The following is a 22,948-nucleotide window of genomic DNA, read 5'->3' on the forward strand; positions in this document are numbered from 1 at the left end:
CCAAAGCTGAGGACTATTTCACCAAGATTTCGAATCCTTCGGGTTTCGATCGGTTTTTATTTAATCTTTTGTTAAAAAAAGGTTTGATCGCATTTAAAAGTTACGTTATGATTTAGAAAGAGGTATATTGCAATATTAATTTCTTCAATAAAATATCAAAGATAATAAATCTGCTTTAATTTTTTTTTATTGTCACTTATTAATGAAGCAAGTCACGAGCTTACGTACGCAGTGGAAATTGTGGAAGTTTTAGATGAAAAACTACTACTGCTACTTCTATTACTATCAGAAAAGAAATTTTAATTCCGTGTTTTCTATGTCTACTCTTTCTGTGTATTCATGTTGTGTGAAGTAAATTTTTGCTTTCCTTTTATGTTACTTTACGTAGGTTGCTAATGAAGTTCTGTAAACTCCTGGATTTTTTTAATGAAAAGTTAAATTAGCCTGTTTCATTTGTTCTTCAACTCTGTCGTTTATGGATCTTATCTATCTACACGAAAATCTCAATTGTGAGTAGAATATTATATCAGTTCTTTTATAATTTTTAGTATTTTGTAATACTGTTGAATTATATTATTAATTAAAATTAATAAAGAATTTAATGTTAAATGGAGTTGTATGTGTTTCACTGACTTGTTTTGCAGCTTTTGTTTATAGAATTCGTAGTTAATTATGCGAGCCTGTAAGGTTAACGTTTCCGAAAAACTCCCGTTTGCATTTTTAATTCCTTATTTTAATTGCTTGTTGTTTCATTGTAGTCCCTCGATATATATAAAAATTCGTTGCAATTGGATAATAATGAAGGACGTAATGCATTGATTTAATTATAAATAAAAATCAAAGCAATGTACACTAAGGAATCTTTTAAATCTTAATATATTCCAAGTTCGTTATCCCGGTTTGTTGTATTTTCATGTTCGGTAATGCTGAATCCAATTATTTCGTCTGCATTTTAAGTTATATGATTAGAATGAGTAAAGTGAGTTGCTTCATTTTATGCTATAATATAAATTTGTGATCTTTAATTAACTACGCGCTTTTGATTAAATCCAATGTTTATTTTGAAATCCGGTAAATTGACATTTATAAATATATTATGAATTCCTAAAATATTTTTGAATTGCCCTTTCTATAAAATGTTGTACATTTTCATACGTTAAAGTTTGTTGGGTGTGTAATTTGTGCAGAAATAGAAATTATTTAATAATTTTCAATTGTTGCATTTTCCAAATTCTGATTGGAAATATTCACAAAGAGATTATTTATTGATTTAAGAATTATTTATTTTATCCAAATACTTAGATCATTGTTAAAAACAATTATATATCAAGATGAAATTATTCCACATGACTTTGAATTGTACATTTTGTATCATATATAATTTTTATAATTATATAAAATGTATAAAATTATTTTTATCTTCAAATAATTCATTTAAATAATTGCATGCACTTGTTTCTGATCATCTCCTTTTAAATCATATTGTTTGAATCAGGAATTGATGAAATTCTAGTAAAAGAGACTGCTTTTTAAAAATTTATTTTTGGTTATAAATCTATTTTTTTATATCCTAAACACAATATAGTACTAAGATAGTATTTTACAATTTATTTGCTTTTTCTCTAACTTTTATTTTCTTTTTAACTTCCTTTATGTTATTACTTATAACTGATAATAAAACTGTGCTATTACTGAACATGTTTTAAGTAAAATAATTAAAATGTATGAGGAAAGAATGCATCTAAACTCATTGAATTAAATTGGTTTTGTAGTTATTAAATAACATTAAATACAATTCAAAAGTTTCAGTTCTCAAATTTATGGATTGAAATGTATATTTAAATATAGATATTAGTTTTTTCCATTTTTATAAGATTCTATTTTTTTTTTCATCCTTTGTTCTGTTTAGTTTCCTAATTGTAAAATTATGTTCCAGGTAGAGAATCTTTATATATCCAGGTGGTCTTAATAAAAAAAAAAGTTGTTGCTTCTAATGGTTTTTCTTTCTAACATAAAACTAATCTAATTGTATTGCATTAAAGATAATGTGTATTTTTGGTTTTGATTATTTTTATTATTGATCATTTGAGTCAGTTGATTAAAAAAGAATTTTTATTTATATTTTTGCATGTACTTGCCTCATACCATTAGTTATTAATTATAGCAAAGAAACAAAAAAAAAAAAAAAAAAGAAAAGAAAAGAAAAAGAGCATTTAAATAAACTACTAATGTGAAGATTTTAATTCAAAAGCTTGTCTATTAAAAAAAATCAGAGAAATGTCTAAAATTTTTTTTTTCTTCTTGGAAATGATTCTTGAATTTGTTTCTTCAGATTGCCTATTCATTCCTGTTTGAAATCTTGATTCAGTTTTTTTTAAAAAAAATTTCAGGATTTTTATGAAAAAAGATTTTTTTTTATATATTTATTACATCCTTCTCCATAGTTTTTATCTTTGTGGACTTTTTAAAAAAAAAATTAATAGAAAATTACACTTTTAAGTTGTTAAAATTTTATTTCTTGCTGTTCTTTTTGGTTCTTACTGTTAACTTTTTGAGTTAAGTTGCATTCACTAGTTATTTAGTAATTTATTTAATATATATATATATGATATGTTTGATCTTTTGTTAAATTTTCTATGTAAGGTTCTGCTTGATTAACTTATATTCAAAATGATAAAAGTGGTATATCATACTAACGACAGTAAATATTGTTAAACTAATGAATTATTATCTCTGAATAAATAATTTATTGAATATTAACTAGTGCTTTCTTAAATTTATTGTGTCCGTAGTTTTTCTCCTTTTGAGCTAATTCTTGATATAAATAACGTATATCAAAATGCCTCCATTTTTGCTATGGTTACTTATAATTCATCTTGTTTCCTCTAATATTCTTTCAGCATGATATATATGTTGAAATTATCTACACTGCATCTTTTAAAAAAAATCCAATATTTTTCATCAGGAAGCTTCTTATTCTGAAATATTCTTAATGAATTTTAAATTAACATTTATTTTATTGTAATTTTTTCTAAAAGTTCTTACTTGGGTACTTATTTTTCTCTTGTATAGGATTTATCTTTGAAAGATATTATTTTTGAAAGATATTTGAAAGATGATATAAAGTTATTTTGAAATCAATATATCACTTGTGTTGTATTTCTTGTATAATTTTTGAGATATTATAAATACACTTATTTATTTCTGGCCTTTTGTTCAATTGATGTTATTTTTCAGATAGCAATTTTCAAATAATAAATATCAACATAACATTTGATGTAAAGGAATAGGATTAGTTAGAACGGTGAAGTTTTCGAATGGAAACATATTCAGCAGTTGCCAAAACATAGATGTTAGAATCATGCAGGTATATATTTTAAAATTTTTCTACAAAAGTTATGTATTTCTACCCTTAATGTCAATTTTGATATTATGTTTGGCTGGAAAAGTTCATTTTAAGAAACTGTTTGCACTATTCAACTCTCCATGAATTTGAATTGGTTGTTTCTGTTTTTGTTTAAATATAAAATTAATAATTTATATATTTTTAATACTTTTTCTGTCTGATTTTTTATTCACTAAATTGATAAGTGTATTCAGTTTAAAACTGGTAAGAAAATTATCTAATTAGACTATTTAACTACTGAACTAATCTGCTGAATATCATTTATCAAATATAAAAATATTTCTTAATTTGTAATTTAAACAAAAATAGTTATTGTAAGTCCATACCTCCTTCTCATTCAACCTTTTTTCCTTGTAGTGAAATTTAAATTATATACAGTGTTTTTAAGAATTCCAAGGATATGCCTGTTATTAAATGGTGTTCCAAGTCATTAATTTTTATGATTATTTATGGCTGTTTCAGGAAATGAAAAATATACTATCATTTTTAGGTTAATTATAAATCAGTCATAATTAATAAAATGTTCTTGTATTTATTATACTAATTCTTTTTTTTTTTCAAAATGGGATGATTAAAAAGATAATAAGTAAAGAAGTGTTTTTGACTTGATCTTTTGTATTGTTTAAGTAATATGCAGTAATAAAATTGTTTTTGCAAATTTGAAAATGGGAGGGGGAGTTAAGTAGTTTGCAGTAAATTAATTGCTGTAATTTATGAAAAAACTGCATTTTTCTTTGAATATTATTTCTAAGACTTTTTTGAAGTCTCTATTTAAGAACTTTTTCTAAGCAAGTAAGTAATCTTTTTATCATTTATTAGAAAAATTCAGTATCTAATAAAGATGGCAGCTGTTAGCATGAGTTCTAATTTTTTCCATATATTTATAAACACAATTTTGTATCTCTGAAAGAGTTAAGAGGTGATTCAGTAAAGAAATAATAATAAATGTTATTTCTAAGTGGATTTTACTTTTAGTATCAAATCTGTTTGCCTTGATTCAAATATTGAGTTTGTAGATTAATTTTTGAGCAAAATATGTATTAATCTGCATACTTTGTTCTACGGTTGCCTTTTGAATGTTTTTATATGATAAAACCAATAATGAAATTTTTATATTTATGTCCATTTTCAATTATGATAACATGTTGCAGCAATTTTTTTCTCATAGATATCCCAAAATAGAGATATATATTTAAATGCTTAGAAAATATTTAAATATGTACATTTAGAATTTATTTAAACTAGTATTTTAAATTAACTAGTATTATTTAGTAGTCCAATTATTCTATCTCAAAGCTTTAGATTTTTCAAAAAGCTATTTGGAAATTTTATTTTGAAGTATATAGCCATTTTTTAAGGATGTGTATGCATGAATATATTTGTTTCACTTGAAGAATATTTGTTGATTTGCTCTATAAATAAAAACAAAAAGACCATCGATCTGGCATCATAGAATAGATAATTTTGAAATTTTACACCAGAAAAGGAAGGGAAAAAAGAAACAGAAGGAGAAATTACTTTCTACTATTTCAAAGTAACTACTTAAAAACATTGGAATCATAAAATAAGAAACGCCTCCAAAATTCCATTATTGAAAAAAGTTATTTTGAATATATTTATCAGATTTTAATACTATGAATCGAGCAATTGATGGCATATTACTCAATAACATTATTTTTTACTAAAAGTAATAGAATCTTTATTTGGAAGTATAAAGTTGATAAAAGACAAATCTATTCTGGATTTTTGTAGTATGGAAAAATGTAAAAATAACCAAGTTTTTGGCAATATTTTGGTTTTAACAGGAGACCAAATGCTTTTCTAAACATCTGATGTTTGAATGTGGAGTAATGATGTAATTTATGGTTTTGACTTTTTTGAAAAAATATATGAATATAATACTTTTTTAACATAATACTTGTAAAATTATTGAACTTGATTACTATCTTATTAAAAGGCTATTTTTTAAACTTCCATAAAGCATAAAAAAATTATTATTTTAGTGAAAGTTGTTTTACTATGTTTTTGGTACATGTTAATGCATAGAGATAGAAATATTGCTTTTTACTATTTATAAACAAGTAAGGATTCTGAAATTTTTATCAAGCAGATTTTATATTTCTTAAAAGGAAAACCATATCATAATTTAATTTTTAGAAACATTTATTACTTTAATTAGTTGTTCTTTTTATATGTCAAATTTGTTGTATTTTTCTGATTAGATAGATTAGAATTAATAATAGATGTTTCTCTTTTTTCGTTTCAGTTTTTACATCCAGCTATTCCTCAAAATGCTAAAAATTGACTGCAGTTGTCCTAATATTATGATGTTAACAAAACCTTCCTTTAAAGTTTTGATTTTCCCCGCAAACCGATGAAAAGTCAGTTGAAAACTGTTGACTATTCAAGGGTATTGACTGAATCGCCGAGCATGCCGGACAAGCCCGGCAAGCCCATTGTGAGAAAATGGCAAGTGTTCCCTGGGAGGAACAAATTTTACTGCGGTGGACGTATAATTATGGCACGACAGAGAGGCATATTCTTTTTCACTGTATGCCTTATAGTTGGAACATGCACACTGTTTTTTGTGTTTGAGTAAGTACTGAGATTTAAAAACTGTTAACATAATATTGTTGATGCAAATTAGGATAAAATTATCCGAATTTATGACTGTTAGTAGATTTTTAACTTGAAAAATTGCATGATTGTTTATGAAATGTGAAATGCTAGGGTATTTGTTCTGATGTTTTATTCCTTATGTACTAAATCTGAAGTTTCTTGAAGTGAAATTGAACATTGTTTGAAGCGATGGAGACAAAAGTTTTTCTTTCTGCTAACTAGTACAATAAAAGTATGTTCTTTGTATTCTTAAACAGTGATTAAGATGGCATTTATATAAGAATTCATATTTTCACTAAGGATATTTTATCCATTATTCAATTCCTACTATTAGCTCGCATTGTCTTTTATATATATCTTGCTCAAATTTTCAATTGTTAATAAAGTACTTTTTATTCATCCACTCAAGTTCAAATACATTTTTTTTAAACTTATAGTGGATGACACTTGATGTTAATACAATTTTGTTTCAAATAATAATTAAATGATTAAATTTGTCCAGTAATTTCTATTTGGGCGCCAAGCTCTATTTTGCCACTTAATATTGAAATTCTGTCATATGTATATACATATTTATATTAATTGTAATTATTTAATAAAAAGTAACTAAAATAAAAAAAAATTCTGTTGACCTAAGTTGGAATTGATTTAAATTATATATTACTTGTTTCTTTCTAGTTTTCATATAAATCTTTCAGATTGATAAGTTTAAAAATTTTCACCATTCTATTTTGTTTAAAGATTTTGTGATATTTTTGAAATTTTTTTTATGAAAGATAGAAAAGATTAAGTGGAAGAATTTTGAAGAAATTAAAATAGATTCTTAATTTAAAAAAATTAAATGTTTCATGGCAATTTGTTTGAATATTGTGATTTATAAAATAGCAGTAAATCATTCACTAAAGTGTTTATTTTTGAAAGTGTCAATAAATGTGGAGGAGGGGGGAACTGAAAAAAGAATGAATTGTTTTTTTTTGTTGTTTTTTTTAGAATATTTATTGTAAATTATGAGGATGTTCATTCCAAACTTACGTACTAGTTAACTTCTTATAATTCTTTATGATGGCAAAGAGGATTTTTCTATTTTATGTTGATTTTGATAAACCTACTGGTGGGGGAAAAAAAAAAAAAGTGAAGTTTAGATTTTTGTAGAATTTACTAACTCTATAAGTTGCATTTATTTAAATATTCTTGTTATCTTAACATTTAAAAAAAAGTTTAATTTTTCTGTAACTAAAACTGAGTTATAAAGTTTTAAATTTCATTGTTTTAGATAAGTCAATGCCCATTGTTTTCCAAATGTTCAATTAATTGATGAATTTTTTCAGGATATCTGTTGATTGGCAGATATTTCTCCATTCCAAAAATAGTGATACTTAAAGCTTCATAAAAATCTATCTTATGTCACAGAAAAGTGGAAGGTTTTTTATTTTTATTTAAAATATAATGTAACAAAATATTTTACTAAATATGACTACTGGGACTAAAGGACCACCATATAAATTTAGATTTTATAAAAATTTGAGTTTAACATAAACAGTTAGATTGTTTTTAGTAGTACATTAATTGAGTTGAACAATATAAAACATAATTCTTTACATCATTTTAAGCAGATTTTGCAGTTAGAAGTCTGTGCTTGTGTGTAACAGTTTAGAAGTTAGCTATTAAATCACGGTTAGAGTGCTTGAATAAATGTATGGATATAGAGTGTATAAATTTTGTATTGTAATTTTTTTTAATGTGGTTTGGCCAGATATATTGAAATTGTTTTTTTTTTTATCTTCCAGCTGTCAGTACCTGACTAGAGAAATAAGTCCCGCAATACCTGCAGTTGCAGCTGTGCTTTGCTTGTTTGTGATGTCGTCTTTGTTTCGTACTAGTTTTAGTGATCCTGGTATTATACCCAGAGCTACACAAGATGAAGCTGCAGACACAGAAAAACAAATAGGTATTGATAGAACGCAGTTATTTTATATTTTACCATGTTATTTTTTGTAGTTAGAGCATCTAAGATTTATCTGTGGACTAAATATTAAATGGTTTTTGAATCAAGAAAGGGTTTTATATATAATTTTAAGTTACTATTTTCATATTTTTATAATTTATATTCATTTTGTTACCAAAAAGATATCAAAAGTATTAAGAAAGTATAAAAAAATTGCATAAAATGTTAAGTTTTTTTTTTTTACATTGCTTTTTGATACAAATAAAAATTATGGTAGCTATGTGTCAATGTTCCACATCAAATCCCTTACAATCGGGCTAATTGAATGAAGCAATAAATGCTTGTTATTTAAGACTAAGAAAAAGAATATTGTCCATTTTTCAAATTGCAAGTTTTAATTAAAGATTTTATTAATTAGAAAAATGATAAATTTTGTTGTTTTTTGCAATAACTTCAGAGCAATATATCCCTCAAGTAATATTTTTTGTTTTAAAATTTTACCTTTTCAATGGTACCAATTTCATTTCTACCTTTTGCATTGCATTTCTATGCAATTTTAATTTTAATTTTTATAAATTTTTCATAATTTTATAAATAATTAAATAGACACAGATGACTTTTTGAAATAAGGGGAATTTGTAAATAACTTGCCAAACATTGATGGCACTTTGAACTATTCTACCAGTCCGCAGTGGCCAGGTGATAAGGTCTCGGTATGTGAAATGGAGGGTTTCAGGTTCAAGGCCCAATATGACCGAAGAACCGTCATGTTAGCAAGTTTGGTGCAAGTTGAATCTGATGGTGCTAAATGTCCTCCTGCTGGTGTGGTGTGCCAACTCATCCTCCTCATCTGCTTGCTGTTCAAAATTATTCGGTCCGTCCGAAAATAGTCCTAGTGTTGCTTTAAAGTAGGAAGTTAATATAACTAAACTAAATTAAAACTTAACTATTCTACCTTTATTTCTTAAATTTTATTTTTCTTTAAATAATTTTTAACTCACTTTTCATTGGATTTAAAAGAATTCTAAGTTTTAATTAATTGGATTAAAATATTACTGCTTTTAAAATTTCCAGATTGTTTATACAGAAGTTTAAAAATATTTGACTTCAAAGTATTTTAATCCCTAGCAATATTTGATGTTTTAGTTAATAAGATTCTATGGCTGTGAAAGAAATAATGAGTTTTGTGTATCATATTCTTCAAGGTACCCACAGGTATTATAAAGGCTCTAAATATCAAAATCCTATTAGAGGTCCCTAAAAAAATCTATAATTTTTATTTCCTCTAAAGAAAGCTCTTTTTACTTTCCCGTCTATATAGTCCCTCTGTGACAAAGATAACTCAAAAAACACTTTGAACTAGATGGATGAAATTTGGTATACAGTCTTTACACCAAACCTTTACATTTCTATCAAATATTGAACAAAATCTATCCAGATGAAATCTGTTTGGCTGTCTGAATAACTGGAAAACAAAGATAGATGGATAAAATTCGGTACACATATATAACATCTGTAGTGTAGACACCTATCAAATTCTGAGCCATATCCAAGAAGGGATTGACCATATATTGGTCTGTAATTTTTGAAACATATAAGTATGATAACTCAACAATGCAGTGAAGTAAATATTTTATATTTGGTATGAGATTTTTTGACAACAAGTGCAGATTTTTAACAAATTTTCGTTTCAATCGATTTCGAAAAACACATTTAAAATAATTCAATTTTTAGATGTCATTATCTCGGATTAATCACCAAATAAAAGATGACACGATAGGTTCAGTAAAAATGCTAAATTAAAGCCAAAAGTAATATTTTTTTGCCCCAGTGCTCCTTTACTTGAGAGTGGACAAGAAAGTTTTCAGGAGATCGCTCCGGCTATTTCTATCGTGATGGCTTAAGTTTCCTCACACTTGAGTTCCTGGCAAAAAAAATTTACAAAATTGAAAATTGACATCTACAATGCAGATTTTAAAATTTTGAGGTGAATTGTGATTATCGTAAAGTTTACAATGATTGTTGAATAAGTGGAAAGTAATAAATTTATGAAGAGGAGCACCAGTTGTCTTCTAAGATGAATGCTTGTGGATTCCAAAGAAGCACAGCTGGCTTTGAAATAAATGTTTACTGACAAGCTTAGGAAATCATGAATATTGTTTAGAAATTATCAATTTAATTGTGAAGACAAGACAGTTCCTGCTCCTTTTTCTAAGAAAAACCTTGGATTCATTTCTTTTAACATTTTAAAATGATATTCTGAAAAAGATATTTATTATTTGAAATTACAGTGAAATGAAGATGTTGAAAAATATTTTAGTAAAATCACAGTTTAGTTACTAATTACATACTTAAGATGTATTGGAAAGATGTATAAGAAAATTGGCTTCAGGTAGTAATGACTGTTATTTGAAATTGGTAAAAGTATTATTTCATTTAATGAAAATTCAGCCTATAAGTGAAAATAAGTATGATTATATATCGAGTTTAATTCTTTTCTAAATTCAAATTCAAAATTTTTATGATGTTATCCATTAGAAACGGTTATTTTTTATCGTTTTTTTTTTGTATGGAATTTAGAAAAACCTGAAATTTAGCAAATAGTAGAAAATGATATATTCACTTTTAATACTTTCTCATGGGCAAGCTGATGCACAAAAGGATTTTTCTTGTAATAAAATAATGAAAATTAAAAACTGAAACAAGATTTTTTTGTTTTGAAACAGTTTGGCAAAATATAATTGATTACAAAATTTGAAATATTTAAAAAATTTAAATTGCTTTGAAATCATTAAGAAACTAAGGTTGTCTGTAGCAGGGATAAAATAGATTACCTTGAAATTCTATACATATCAAAAGAGAAAGAAATTCAACACACATTCATACACACTAATAAAATGGAATGCTTTATTCTTGATTTAAATGAATAAAAAAATAAGCAAAGATGCTTTTAAAGGGCAGTAGAAAAATTTAAAAAAAAAAAATGTTTATGCATATGTATCACTAGTATTAAATACATATTAATAAGCTATATCTTTGCTAAAACTTCTTGAAGCATGAAGTTATGAGAATCAGACCTAAAATATTTTTATACTCTAATATTTCTGCATTAAAATTCAAATTCCCCCCCCCCCCATTTTGAAGAACTAAAAATTTACTTTATTCCAATCAAAGGATCTGAATAAGTATATAATTGAACTCTTCCAACTTTCTCACAACCCAAACAAGTAAACTGGCATAAAGTCCAATTTATCCATAAATATTGCCTTAAAATCCAACAACAAATTTTGAGGGGTTTTTTTTGTGTGTGTATGTGTGTATCAATAAGTCCATTTATATAAAAAAATTATTTCTAAGAGCTTTAAGTTTCTGAAACAAAATAATTGAGAATAAAGCGGCTTCTTTTGCAAAATAAAACATGTTAATCAATATATTATTTTAAAGCTAAATTGAGAACAGGATATCTAAGATAGAGAAACCCTGTCAAACCAATGCAGATATGCATGTATAAGTAAGTACAGGATATGCCAAAAGGCAAAACAATTTCATGAAAAAGAGCATGGCTGTTTTTAATCTTTTTGTTAAATTATTTCATTTTTAAGGTAAATTGTTTTGATATTTGTAAATGCAATACTTCATTGCTTTTTATTTGTTTTTCAGAGGTTCCAAATGGATCGAGCTCACCTACATATAGACCTCCCCCTCGTACAAAAGAAATAGTTATCCATGGCCAGACTGTAAAGCTTAAGTATTGCTTTACATGTAAAATTTTTCGTCCTCCCAGAGCATCACATTGCAGTTTATGTGATAATTGTGTTGGTAAGAGGAGCTGATAAATCTAATTTTTTTACCACTATAGATTTATTGTATTGTAAATAATGATATTTAATTTGCATTTATATTTTCATATAAAAACTTATCAGTTTTAATTAATTTATTCATCTAAGATGTTAATGCATTACATGTAGACAGTATTAAGGGGCTGTGATTTCAAATGAGTCAAGCATTAAATGTCTGAATTTATCATAAATATTAAATATACATGGATTTTGAGCTCATTAAGTTGTGTCTATATTCAGGATAATTTTTTTGAAAAACACTGTAAAGTTATATTTTTGAATTTTTGCGTAAAATAAATTGAAAAAGCATTATAAAACTAAAATATGCCAGTTAAAGGCCAGACATTTTTTAAAATTATTGCTTCCTCTTTTTTGCTAAAAAAAAAAAAAAAAAAAGGTATAAAACAAAAACTATCTAAATTTAGAAGTTTATCAAATATTTGTTCAAAATCTTGCAAATTGCTTAAGAAATATATTGCCTATTTCATGAACTTGTCTAAACCTTCCTAATCTTTAAATATCGGAGAATTTTTTCACATTGTGTGGTATTAAAACAACTATAGAATATTTTCTAAATGAACAGATTGTTTTCTTCATTCTCTGTACCAAATTTGAACAAAGTTTTTAAATTTAATTTATGAGGTTTTTAATAAGAAAACTCCCTGGAAGAATTCTAAAGAATCTAATTGAAAACAAGTTCTAAGAATCAAAGATCAAATTATAAAGAATCTGAAAAACAGCATTTAAAGATTTAAAATACATGAAAACTATTATACAAAAAAAAAAAAAAAAAAAAATCAGTGTATCTTCTCTAAAAATGAACTTAGAAACAAAATTCAATTAATTTTATTTTTTTAAAAAAACCTGTTTAAAAATTAAGAATATTGGATAAAAAGTTTTTGATATAATCAATGACCTACCTTAAATCTATTATGAGCAATTATTCTCCTTCAAATAGTATAGTGTGGAAATTTGTATAAAAAATACCATCTGAAGTGTCATTTTTGTCATCTGACCAATTTTGAAATTTATGAGGACCTCTAAAATCAATCCTCGTGCAATTCTATATGAGACATTAATTTAATTAAAGTAAACTTCTCATTCTTCTATCATTTTATAATGTTTGTAATATTGTTAATTATATTAATTCTGAGTCTCTGTTCTTTGGAAAACATTGAATTAGTAGAATTTATTTTTAAAAAATGTATTTTGTTCTGTAAAATAGGCAAAATTATATTTTACAGAATTGTAATAAATGTTGTAAAAAAATAAATCTGAATCTATTTTTCATTTGATGTTTTCCACATATCCTTCTAAAAACTCAGGATTTCTTGAGTGCTAGATTGGTGAAATTCCAAATCATTGCATTGGCATATTGCCTTGTTTCCATTATGGAATTATACTTTATAAGAAGTTATCATTGACTGAAAAATGTCCAAAATATTTAATGTTTTTTAATAATTAATATGAATCTTTTTCTATTTCATTTACAATCTATATTACATTTCAGTTGCTTTATCTCTTCTAATTCAAAAGATAATGCATGTTGAGCTATTTATTTCATTTGATATTATTTTTAGCGAATGTTTCACATTAGAGTTTTCAAATTTATCAATGAACTGAATGAAAAATAGATCTTATATATTATAAATCATTCTGATATATTAATTTTAAGGTCAAAATTTTATTTGGGGAACATTGATCTTTAAATTACACTCATGAGCGATTAAGATTCAAAATGTGTTTTACTTTAAAAGTTGGATGATTTTACTTTGACATATTTACATATATGAATAAGACGTCTTTTGTGGATATGTAATATTAAAATTTGCATTTTGTCCATCTCTTAAAAATTTATTTATGTAATTATAATGGCAATATAAAATGGAAAAACAGCATATTCATAAATGTATTTATTCAACTATTATTTGAATGTTGATTAGCTTAATATGCATTTTCTGCCTTGTTCCTGAATATTTATAAAATAATGAATTAATTAAAAAAGGAAATTCTAGATTGAATGCTTGAAATGTCTAAGAAAAATATACTTTTTCCCCCCTCTGCAGTAAATTGCTATTTATAGATTATTGAATAATTTTGTTTTGTATCTTTATAGAGCGATTCGATCATCATTGCCCCTGGGTAGGAAACTGTGTGGGCAAAAGAAATTATCGCTACTTCTATTTATTTATATTATCTCTTGCTCTCCTATGTGTCTTCATATTTGCATGTGTCATAACTCATCTTGTGCTTTGTAAGTTTTTCTAAAAATCTTATAATTTATTGAAATAACTTAATTTAAAAATAAGTAATTTTATGCTTTGCTATTTAAAACTTTGTGGATACTTTTGTTTATTATGAAGTGAATTTGTTCTTGAACTTTTGTGCTGTTTTTTATTTAGAAATTTTCCATATCTTTTTCCCATTACATTTTTTTGTTTTTGTTACTAAAGTATTTTAATTCATATTTAAATAAGAAATTCCATTGATTTGATTTAATGTTTTCAGAAATTATGTATTTAATTAATATGCAACATTTATGCATTATAAAATTTTTGTCTTTGGGCACAAGTATACATTAAAAACTCAGTTCTAGAACAATAGTTTGAGATGTAGCTCTTTTATAAAATACAACAAAAATACATTTTAATCCTGAATTTTTTTGAATTAATATTTATTTTTTATGCATTGATTAGATTGTAGTTAATTGAATTTCACATATCAAAGTTTTAAACAGTGAATTAATTACATGAAAAGTGTGTGACTCGTGTTCTTACATGCTCTTTCTGGTCAATGAAAAATTACAGTTAAAAATTGATTGCAAACATTTAACTTCCTCTACGAAATTAAGATGAGAAAAATATATATTTTATTTATGTATAACAGTAACAATGAATTTTAAGAAAAATTTATAAATATGTAAAAGTAATAAAAGATTAGAGATTATTTTTGAATTTACATTTTTCAAATGGATTTGTAAATATTTTATGACTTATTGGTCTTTTCATTGGAAAGTTTACATATAAAGAGAATTTATTATTTTTAAAAATTTATTTTACAGGTTTAATAGAGCTTATTCATGTTACTTATTGCAGATTTGTCTCTCTAGGAAATATCAAAAGTATTATTTTAAAGTTCTACAACGAGTTTTATGGACGCTTCTACAAAGGGAAAAAGAATTTAAACATTATTTTTATGACTAGTTTAGGAAAGATATTGTTTATACTTCTGATTTCTAGAATTGTTTTAATTTATTTTAACTGATATAATCAGGTAACTAATTTTTTATTAGATTAAAGTTATAAGTTCAATTTTCAAGAGAAATTATTGAAAACTATGATGAAGTTGATAAAGGGAACTACAGCATCTCAGTATAATTACAGCATCTCAAGTATATAAATTTCAAAATAAATAAAATAAAAAATGATGCACCACATTTATATGATATACAGATTTTAAAACTGGAAATTTGATTAAGGGTAAATTCTAAACTTTTTTACAAATAAAGTTTATAATTTACTATATAAATTATAAACTTTTGTTTCTCAGCATTTTAAAATAAAAATATAAGATGGTGTAAAATTTTCGTATTGGCTGCATGTATAAGATAAAAAATAGAAAATCTATTAAATATCAATTTCAATGAAAGTCAAAAAATGAATTTATATTTTCAGATATTTGCTTCTATAAAATTCAAATTTTGTGAATTATTACTTGATTGTAGATTTTGAACTGCCTTGCACAATTTGTTTTCCATAATGAAAAAAAAAAAAAAAAAAATTGTAATTTTCATTATAAAATCTAAAAATTTCATTTTATAATTTTTTTTCAGTGTCTAGAAAAGGCACGTTCATTGATGCAGTCCGCCAATCACCTGCCAGATATCCTTTGAACTTATGACTTAAGTTTTTTTTTTTTTTTATGTATAGTAGAATTTTTTATTATAGATTATTATTTAAAGTTGCATGCATTTGTAACTAAATGGAATTAGATTTTTTTTATTAAACCTATTTAGTTGTAGCATCTTATGGATACTTACCACAGTAGAGTATAAATTTTTTTCAAGCGATAACTTGCCAATGAGATAATCCTCAAATTTAATTTTCAGCTCTATGAAACAAAAATTAAATGCTTCCTAAGTGAAGCATCCATTTCTGCAATTATCCAAGATAACAACCATTTTATATCCATTTTATCGTTTAAAAACGTTTTATTAGCTTATTTACTAGAGCATAACTGTATTCGTCTAAGCAATGATTGTAATCAATGGACGATTAAAGCTTACTGTCTGCTGTAGATATTCAAATTCCGTGGAAATAATTATTCATATGATTGACAGGAATGTATTTTATTAAAAGTAAGAATTAAAATGGATATGTAATACCTATTCAACAGTATGTTTTCAGAGCCAAAAGGCTACTTTTAGAAATTGTTTATATTTTCATTGTAGTGACTTCATAATGTTTTGTAATAATAAGTGATGAAGTATTAAACAACCAAGCTGATATGCTATACTAATTAAAAAGTCAAATTTGTGAACATTCAGAGCAATTTAATTTTGACTGATTTCATTGAATTTTGTTTGTCATGAAATATAGTTTGTTTCAATTGTATATAAAAGAGTAACTAACAGTTAAAAAAACAAAAAAAAATATGTATCTTTAAGTAGATTTAATAACATCTTTGAAAAATATCTACAAAATTTCTTATGGATTGCAACTACTTTGTGGTAAGATATTGGCTTCAGACTTGAAATCTAATTTTCTTGGAGAATCGTCATCTAAATGAGTTTAGTGCTCTAGATAGTCCATCATAGCCAATTGTTTTCCTTCTGATTTTATGCAGGAGATAGGATTTGACTCCATTAATGTTCTTAACATCTGACTATGACTCAAAATTATGGAATCCATCCTAAAATATCTGTAGTGTTGTTTTGGAACTGGATGTGAACAAATAAACTAAACTAATTTAATTTTTTATTGTCTGAGTCTTCCTGTTATGTAGGTATGTGCTAAAAAAAGATACATTTATAATGTTGATACATTTATAATTATATTAAATCTTTTATAATATTGGTTTTAAATTTCTTGGATAAGTTAATTTGAAATTTTGATACCATTTTATAATTTTCAAGATTCTTTTTTCTTAACTTTGATTACTGTTGTTGAAGGCATAGTGTGTTTCTTCTCAGTGTGGTCTATTCTTGGACTCGCTGGATTCCACACTTACCTTACAACTTCCAACCAAACCACAAATGAAGATGTAAGTGAGCAATCGTTATTAATTTCAGTCCTGTGCTTTATAACTATTTTCTTCTGCATATGTGAACATTCTTTGTGTATAATATATAATTATAAATAAATGGTTTTTGTGTTTGAATTAGTTTAAAATAGTTTGTGATTTTAATTCATCAATATTTTTAAAGGATTCATTATTGAAAAAATGTTTATTTGGACATTCTACGTTTTAAAATAATACATTAAAAAATTACTGTGATTTAAAAAAAAAAGCATGTTATTCTAGGAAAGGAGATAACTTCAATACATTGGAATTATTGAGTCACAACCTTGTTAACTTAAGGGTTTTATAATTTTTATTAATATCGTGGGTGATTTTTGTAATAATAATTATAGTTGTGAATTAATACTCCAGTGTCACTTGTATTATTTTTATAGTACCAAAGTATTATGATTTTTTTTATATTGTAGACTTGTATTTTTATGAACTGTTACAGATCACAAAAAATTATCTATTTAAGAATATCATTACTAGAAAAATCATTTTAATTCTACTTTTATTTATTTTAAATTGTTATGCACGGTAAAAATTTTAATTTCAAATTGTTCCAGAACAATAAATTTGGTATTTCTTTGTTTCATATCCTTTGATAGTAGTGAAATATTAATGATAGTATTTGTTTCTGAAAATTAATGTATTTCCAACAACCATTTTATAACTCTTATGTTTAAATTTTGGAATGTTTCTGCTTGAATTTTCGGTAATTCGAATATCATGATTGTTTTATGGTGTTTTGATGCGTATATACACAACAGTAAAATCGCCAAATGCATGAGTACTTTCATAGTGCAAAAACTTCTACTTGTAGAGAATAGAACTGATGTATTTGAGATCAACAATATATTATGAATTTATAATATTGTTTCCCTGTGCTGTAAAACTCTTGGTAAGAAAGAGACTTTTATATGGGGTGATTATAATTATTCACCTATAAACAGCATCATACAACACAAATGGATGAACAGATTGCAACAAAATTTGGTATTTAGACCATATATGAGATGTGCTCACGGAATTTCAAACGAAAATCTATCCAAAATATCCACCAGAGGGCGCCTTTTCCGAAGAAATTAATGTAATTTAAAACAATAAATGACTAAAACAGAATATAGAAATAATATTAACAACTATTGACTAGTTTCTGATCACCTTGTCATCGAATCACATTAAGTAAAGGTGAGGAAATAGTAACAGTACACTGTTTGAGGGAGGGGGAACAGTTCAGTTTGCAGAAATAAGAATAGATTAGAATGAAAGTGCACAAGATTAGCAGTTGTTAATCGTGCCCAGGACGATGTAAGGAAAAGTGCTCCATGTGACCATCCTCATTCACCTGCAAAATTTTAAGTTGGTGGACAGTATATTTTCAACAGCAGATCGTAATTGATCAGTTGTGATGCTTTGCACATGAAGTGTTATGTAGTACTTTAAGTCATTCAGCATTGCAACACCTTCACGATACGCCAGACTTTTTAAGTGGCCTCATAACCAGTGGACATAAAACATGACAACGTCTGCAAACATTTCATATTCTAATCTGTTTTGCATAAAGCTTCCTCTTCTTTGCAAACATGCAAATCTTGACATTTTTTTTTCCTAGAACTGGCAGCTTTTTCTGGTTTTATTCTTGTTCTGGATTGTTAATATTGTTTCTGCATTCAGTTTTGGTCATTTATTGTGTTAAATTTAATGTTTCTCTGGAAAAGGCACCCTCTAGTGGATATTTTGGAACTAAAAATTTTTTTTCAAAATTCATTTGAGCTCATATCGTGTATATTCTGTATACCAAATTTCGTAGCAATCTGTTTTCCTGTTTGCGTTGTAGGATGCTGTTTATAGGGAAAGTTTAATTATAACCAGCCTATAGATATTGTTACGAAATTTTTCTTCTACAACAAATACCGCTAATCAATTGTAATAGCGCAGCACATTTAATTGCTATAGTTCAGCAGCTTGCTTGCTGCCTGATCCTCTCAAATCTGTTTACTCGTCGGCGACTCCGACCACTCTCACACACACAACTTCCGCCGATACACACACTTCTTCCGATACACACGACACGACTACTTTTACGATCCAGCTTCAGATTGCCCATCTTTTATAATTCCGGGAGGCGGGGCTAGAATCTTCAGACCAATCAGGGCGTACCTGGCTGTATCTCAGGTCTTAGTGGATGGATCGTGAAAGTTCTCGAACTTTCCAGTAGTATCCATTTAGTCGCCAAATTCATCGCCAAATGGTCGCCAAGCTCTCGGGTCATTGACGTGGCAGCCGCTCAGCTCAGATCTTACAACAGTCTTTCTTACAGTGACACTATTCAGGCCGGGTAGCAAAATTACAGATTTGTAACAATATTTTAATGGATGTCAAATCAAATCCATCCTTAAAAAAATATTTGGTGATTTGGTTGACAAAAATGGAGGATCTCAAATTTTCAGGAATCGTGGCAGTATCTTCGTTAAGACTTGAGTTATATTTTTTGTTCTAAAATATTCGATGTGCTGCCATGAAAGCTATAAAAAGGGGAGATGCATAGATGAAAATCAGTTAGCATGAAGTTGAGTTCGTGCAGAGAGTTGATTGACGGTCTCTCTTTACAGTATTTCTATATTGTGACCAAATAACAAATTAATTGCTCTGTTGTGTAATAAAATATTTATATAATATTAACTGTATAAAGGTGTCAGTGAGATATTCATAAAAATACGAGTCTACAATAATTTTTCCTTGCTTAAGATAGCTTACAGTTTACATATGTGTTTAGGTTTTGAATGGTATTAGGAGCTAATTCATTCGGTAATTATTTAATTTCCAAGCCTGTGTTTACAAAACCTCATCCATTGGCGATTATAAGCAGATCAAAATCATAGTAAGATTGTTTATTCTCTACAGAATGGTGTTTTGAAAGCATGTCTTGCCCTTTATTTTTTTTAGAAATACAAAATGTATTAATTTCAAAACATATCAATTTGACTTGACCTCTGCATTTTACTTTCATGTCTATTTTCTGTTTAGATCTATTCTATGAATGAAGATTTTTTTAATTCTAACTTAGCGATGTGAATATTGGCAGATAATTCAAGGAGGGTGTATATTTATCTTGTTTTATAAACTTTATGTAGAATTGTGTCGCTTTTGCACTTTTTTGGAAAATACAGTATGAATTTATGTCCCTTTTGCTATTTTAAAAGTAAGTTGTAGCTGCAGATTATTCAGCACATCATACAACATTTAGAATTTTAGATAATTTACATTAAATCTTCTATTTCCCTTTTCTCTGTTGAAACTGATTTGCAGCGATAATTTATACATTTTCCCAATTGATGTTTCCTTCTTAACATTTTCTTGTACCTTGCCTTAACACTGTTTGGTTTGCTTATGAATAATGATTTGCATAATTGTATATCTAATAACATTGTTAGAGTAATTAATATTGACAGTACATGAACATTTTTTAAAATAATGTTGCATTATTTAACCATACTCCAATATGCGTGGGAAGATAACAAAGATTTAATTTATATTAATACCTTAATGCTTGTTCGTAAGACAGTTACGAAAAAATAATTACTTTCTTTTAACCTGAAAAGGAATATATAAAGTGAGTTATTGATATGATTATCAATTGCATGCTTTCTTTTTTTTGTATTCTTAAATCTTATTTTTAAAATATGTTTTTATTACATTCGCAATATATTTTGCTTTTAGATTAAAGGTTCATTTTCAACAAAACGTGGACAAGACGTTATAAATCCATATAATACTGGATCATTTATTTCAAATTGCTGTTCTGTTGTGTGTGGACCAGACTTTCCAAGGTTTGTAACTTTAACATGTAACAATAAAAACACCAAAATCTGTTTCCTTATACCTTGTTTACTTATTGGCATGTATACTTCCATTCTAATTTATAATTACACGTACATTTCTTCTATTGATTACTGTTTGTCTTTTCAATTTAATATTCCTTGATTAATTTATTTTGAAATCTTAAAATACCTCTTAATTTTGTTTTTATTTCGCATTACACATTCAATTCAACTATTTTTAATATATATTTTTACATCACAGTACAGAAAGAATACTTCTGTTTCTAAACATGTCAGTTGCAGCTATTTATAAAATTTGTTTGAATAAAAATATTAATGACTCTGAATTCTAATGATGAAAATTTATGTTCACTGTTCATAAACTAATTTTTGATATCTAACATTTTTGGTTCATTCATCATTAATCATCAGCAGAAATTGAATGTTGGGCTATTGAGATTCAATTAAAAAAACTCTGAATACATATAATCACTAATTGAATTTTCTTAAATATAAAATACATTTTTTGTGTATATATAATATCTTTCATAATATATATGTGTGATACAATTGTTACATTGTGTTTTTAATTTTTTTTCTTTGGAATAATTCAATGTACATTTATTTACAAAAGTGCATAATAATTTCAGTTTATAAATAATTCAAACCTAAATTACATTCAATTAAAGGATTTAAAATTGTTAATCCAAATTCTATACTGTCTTTTTATTATTATTTGAATTTTACAGTAATTCATATCAGCTATTCTTTAAAAAAGTAAAATTCTGTTACTGATGCTTTATCTTTTATCTAATATGTAAAGATATAAATTTTTGTTTATATTCTTTGTAAAACATAATTTTTACTTTGTAATGGAATTCTAAAATATTTTGGAAAGTAATCATTATCCGTTTCTAAATTTATTTTAGAAATATGCTTTGTGAAATGTGATGTGAGTGCATGCTATGTACATGTGAATTTTAGTTGATTAAAAAAAATTCAGTATGTTTACAGATTTAAATACATTAAAGAAATAAAAAAAATTATACTTATTTTATTGTATTCTGGCAATGGTTTTCAGTTTTTTTACCTTATCCAAATTTTTTAAATGTCTGTACCTTGTATGTTGTCACTTATTGTTTTCACTTGTTCATTGATAAATTGGTATGAATTTTTTTGTATTATTACTTTTAAGACATTTTCACCAATTTAAATTTGTAAATGCATCCAACTGGAAAAGATTCTGTAATTTGGGTTTGAAATCAATAAGACCTGTGTTAGGTGATCTAATCTAATTATTATTTTTATATATCTTGAAATAAAAAACATTTTGTTTTATTTTAGCTTAATTGATAGACGTGGTATATGCAAAGAAGAAAGCCAATTGAACCAGAGATATCATTATGGAACAGTCAAAGGAGCCCAAACAAAAGTATTAAAATAATATATATTAAATTCAATTCCTGTCTTTCATTTAAATATGAAATTGTTGTTATATATATTTTTTTAAAATTCATAATCTTACAACTTTTGAATAATTTGCTAATTATTCATTCTTACAATTACTAATTTAATAAAAAAAAGTGAAAGTAAGGAAGCTACTTACCCTTCCCTTCCCTCTAAAAAATGTGAAGAGAATCCTTTTCTACAAAAGTGTCAGAAATTGATTTAAGAACCAAATAATTGTTTTAATTTTCCTTGACTTTTTTTTAGCATTTTACTTACATTGAATTCGTTTTCAATAATTAGCAGAACATTGTTTCATCTGCACCTACTCCTGTTGTTACCAGTGAGCAAAAGTCCACTCAGAATGTTGCTGCAAATACTTATGGCCCTAAAAGCTCTGTTCATTCAACCAATGGTAGCTATCGAGGTATGATCAGGGAAAGTTCCTACCAGAATGCTGGTCCTCATGGTAATTTCTCTTTTCTTTTTAAGACACTTTAAAAGTAATAAAATTCCTTTTTTACTAACATTTTGTCAATTTTTGAACTTGGTTACTGATATAGTGCAGTTTTGAATTTTCATGCAC

At 26.0% G+C, this 22,948-nt stretch overlaps 1 protein-coding gene across 2 annotated transcripts in view; it reads left to right on the forward strand.

Moving 5' to 3' along the window:
* The first annotated feature begins 279 nt into the window (after window positions 1–279).
* LOC129975609 (palmitoyltransferase ZDHHC18-like) overlaps window positions 280–22,948 on the forward strand; it is a 32,158-nt gene continuing 9,489 nt past the window's right edge. The window contains exons 1-11 of one of the 2 annotated variants that reach the window (XM_056088679.1): window positions 280–509; window positions 3,238–3,367; window positions 5,673–6,001; window positions 7,813–7,973; window positions 11,631–11,789; window positions 13,926–14,063; window positions 15,642–15,690; window positions 16,969–17,071; window positions 20,816–20,925; window positions 22,261–22,348; window positions 22,666–22,831. In XM_056088679.1, coding sequence (XP_055944654.1) covers window positions 5,781–6,001; window positions 7,813–7,973; window positions 11,631–11,789; window positions 13,926–14,063; window positions 15,642–15,690; window positions 16,969–17,071; window positions 20,816–20,925; window positions 22,261–22,348; window positions 22,666–22,831 — 1,195 coding nt within the window. In that variant the 5' untranslated portion in view covers window positions 280–509; window positions 3,238–3,367; window positions 5,673–5,780. The remainder of the gene's footprint in view (window positions 510–3,237; window positions 3,368–5,672; window positions 6,002–7,812; window positions 7,974–11,630; window positions 11,790–13,925; window positions 14,064–15,641; window positions 15,691–16,968; window positions 17,072–20,815; window positions 20,926–22,260; window positions 22,349–22,665; window positions 22,832–22,948) is intronic. The other variant, XM_056088680.1, reaches the window with a different exon arrangement.

This window comes from Argiope bruennichi, chromosome 7 (genome assembly GCF_947563725.1).
Source record: "Argiope bruennichi chromosome 7, qqArgBrue1.1, whole genome shotgun sequence".
Taxonomy (NCBI): Eukaryota; Metazoa; Arthropoda; class Arachnida; order Araneae; family Araneidae; genus Argiope; species Argiope bruennichi.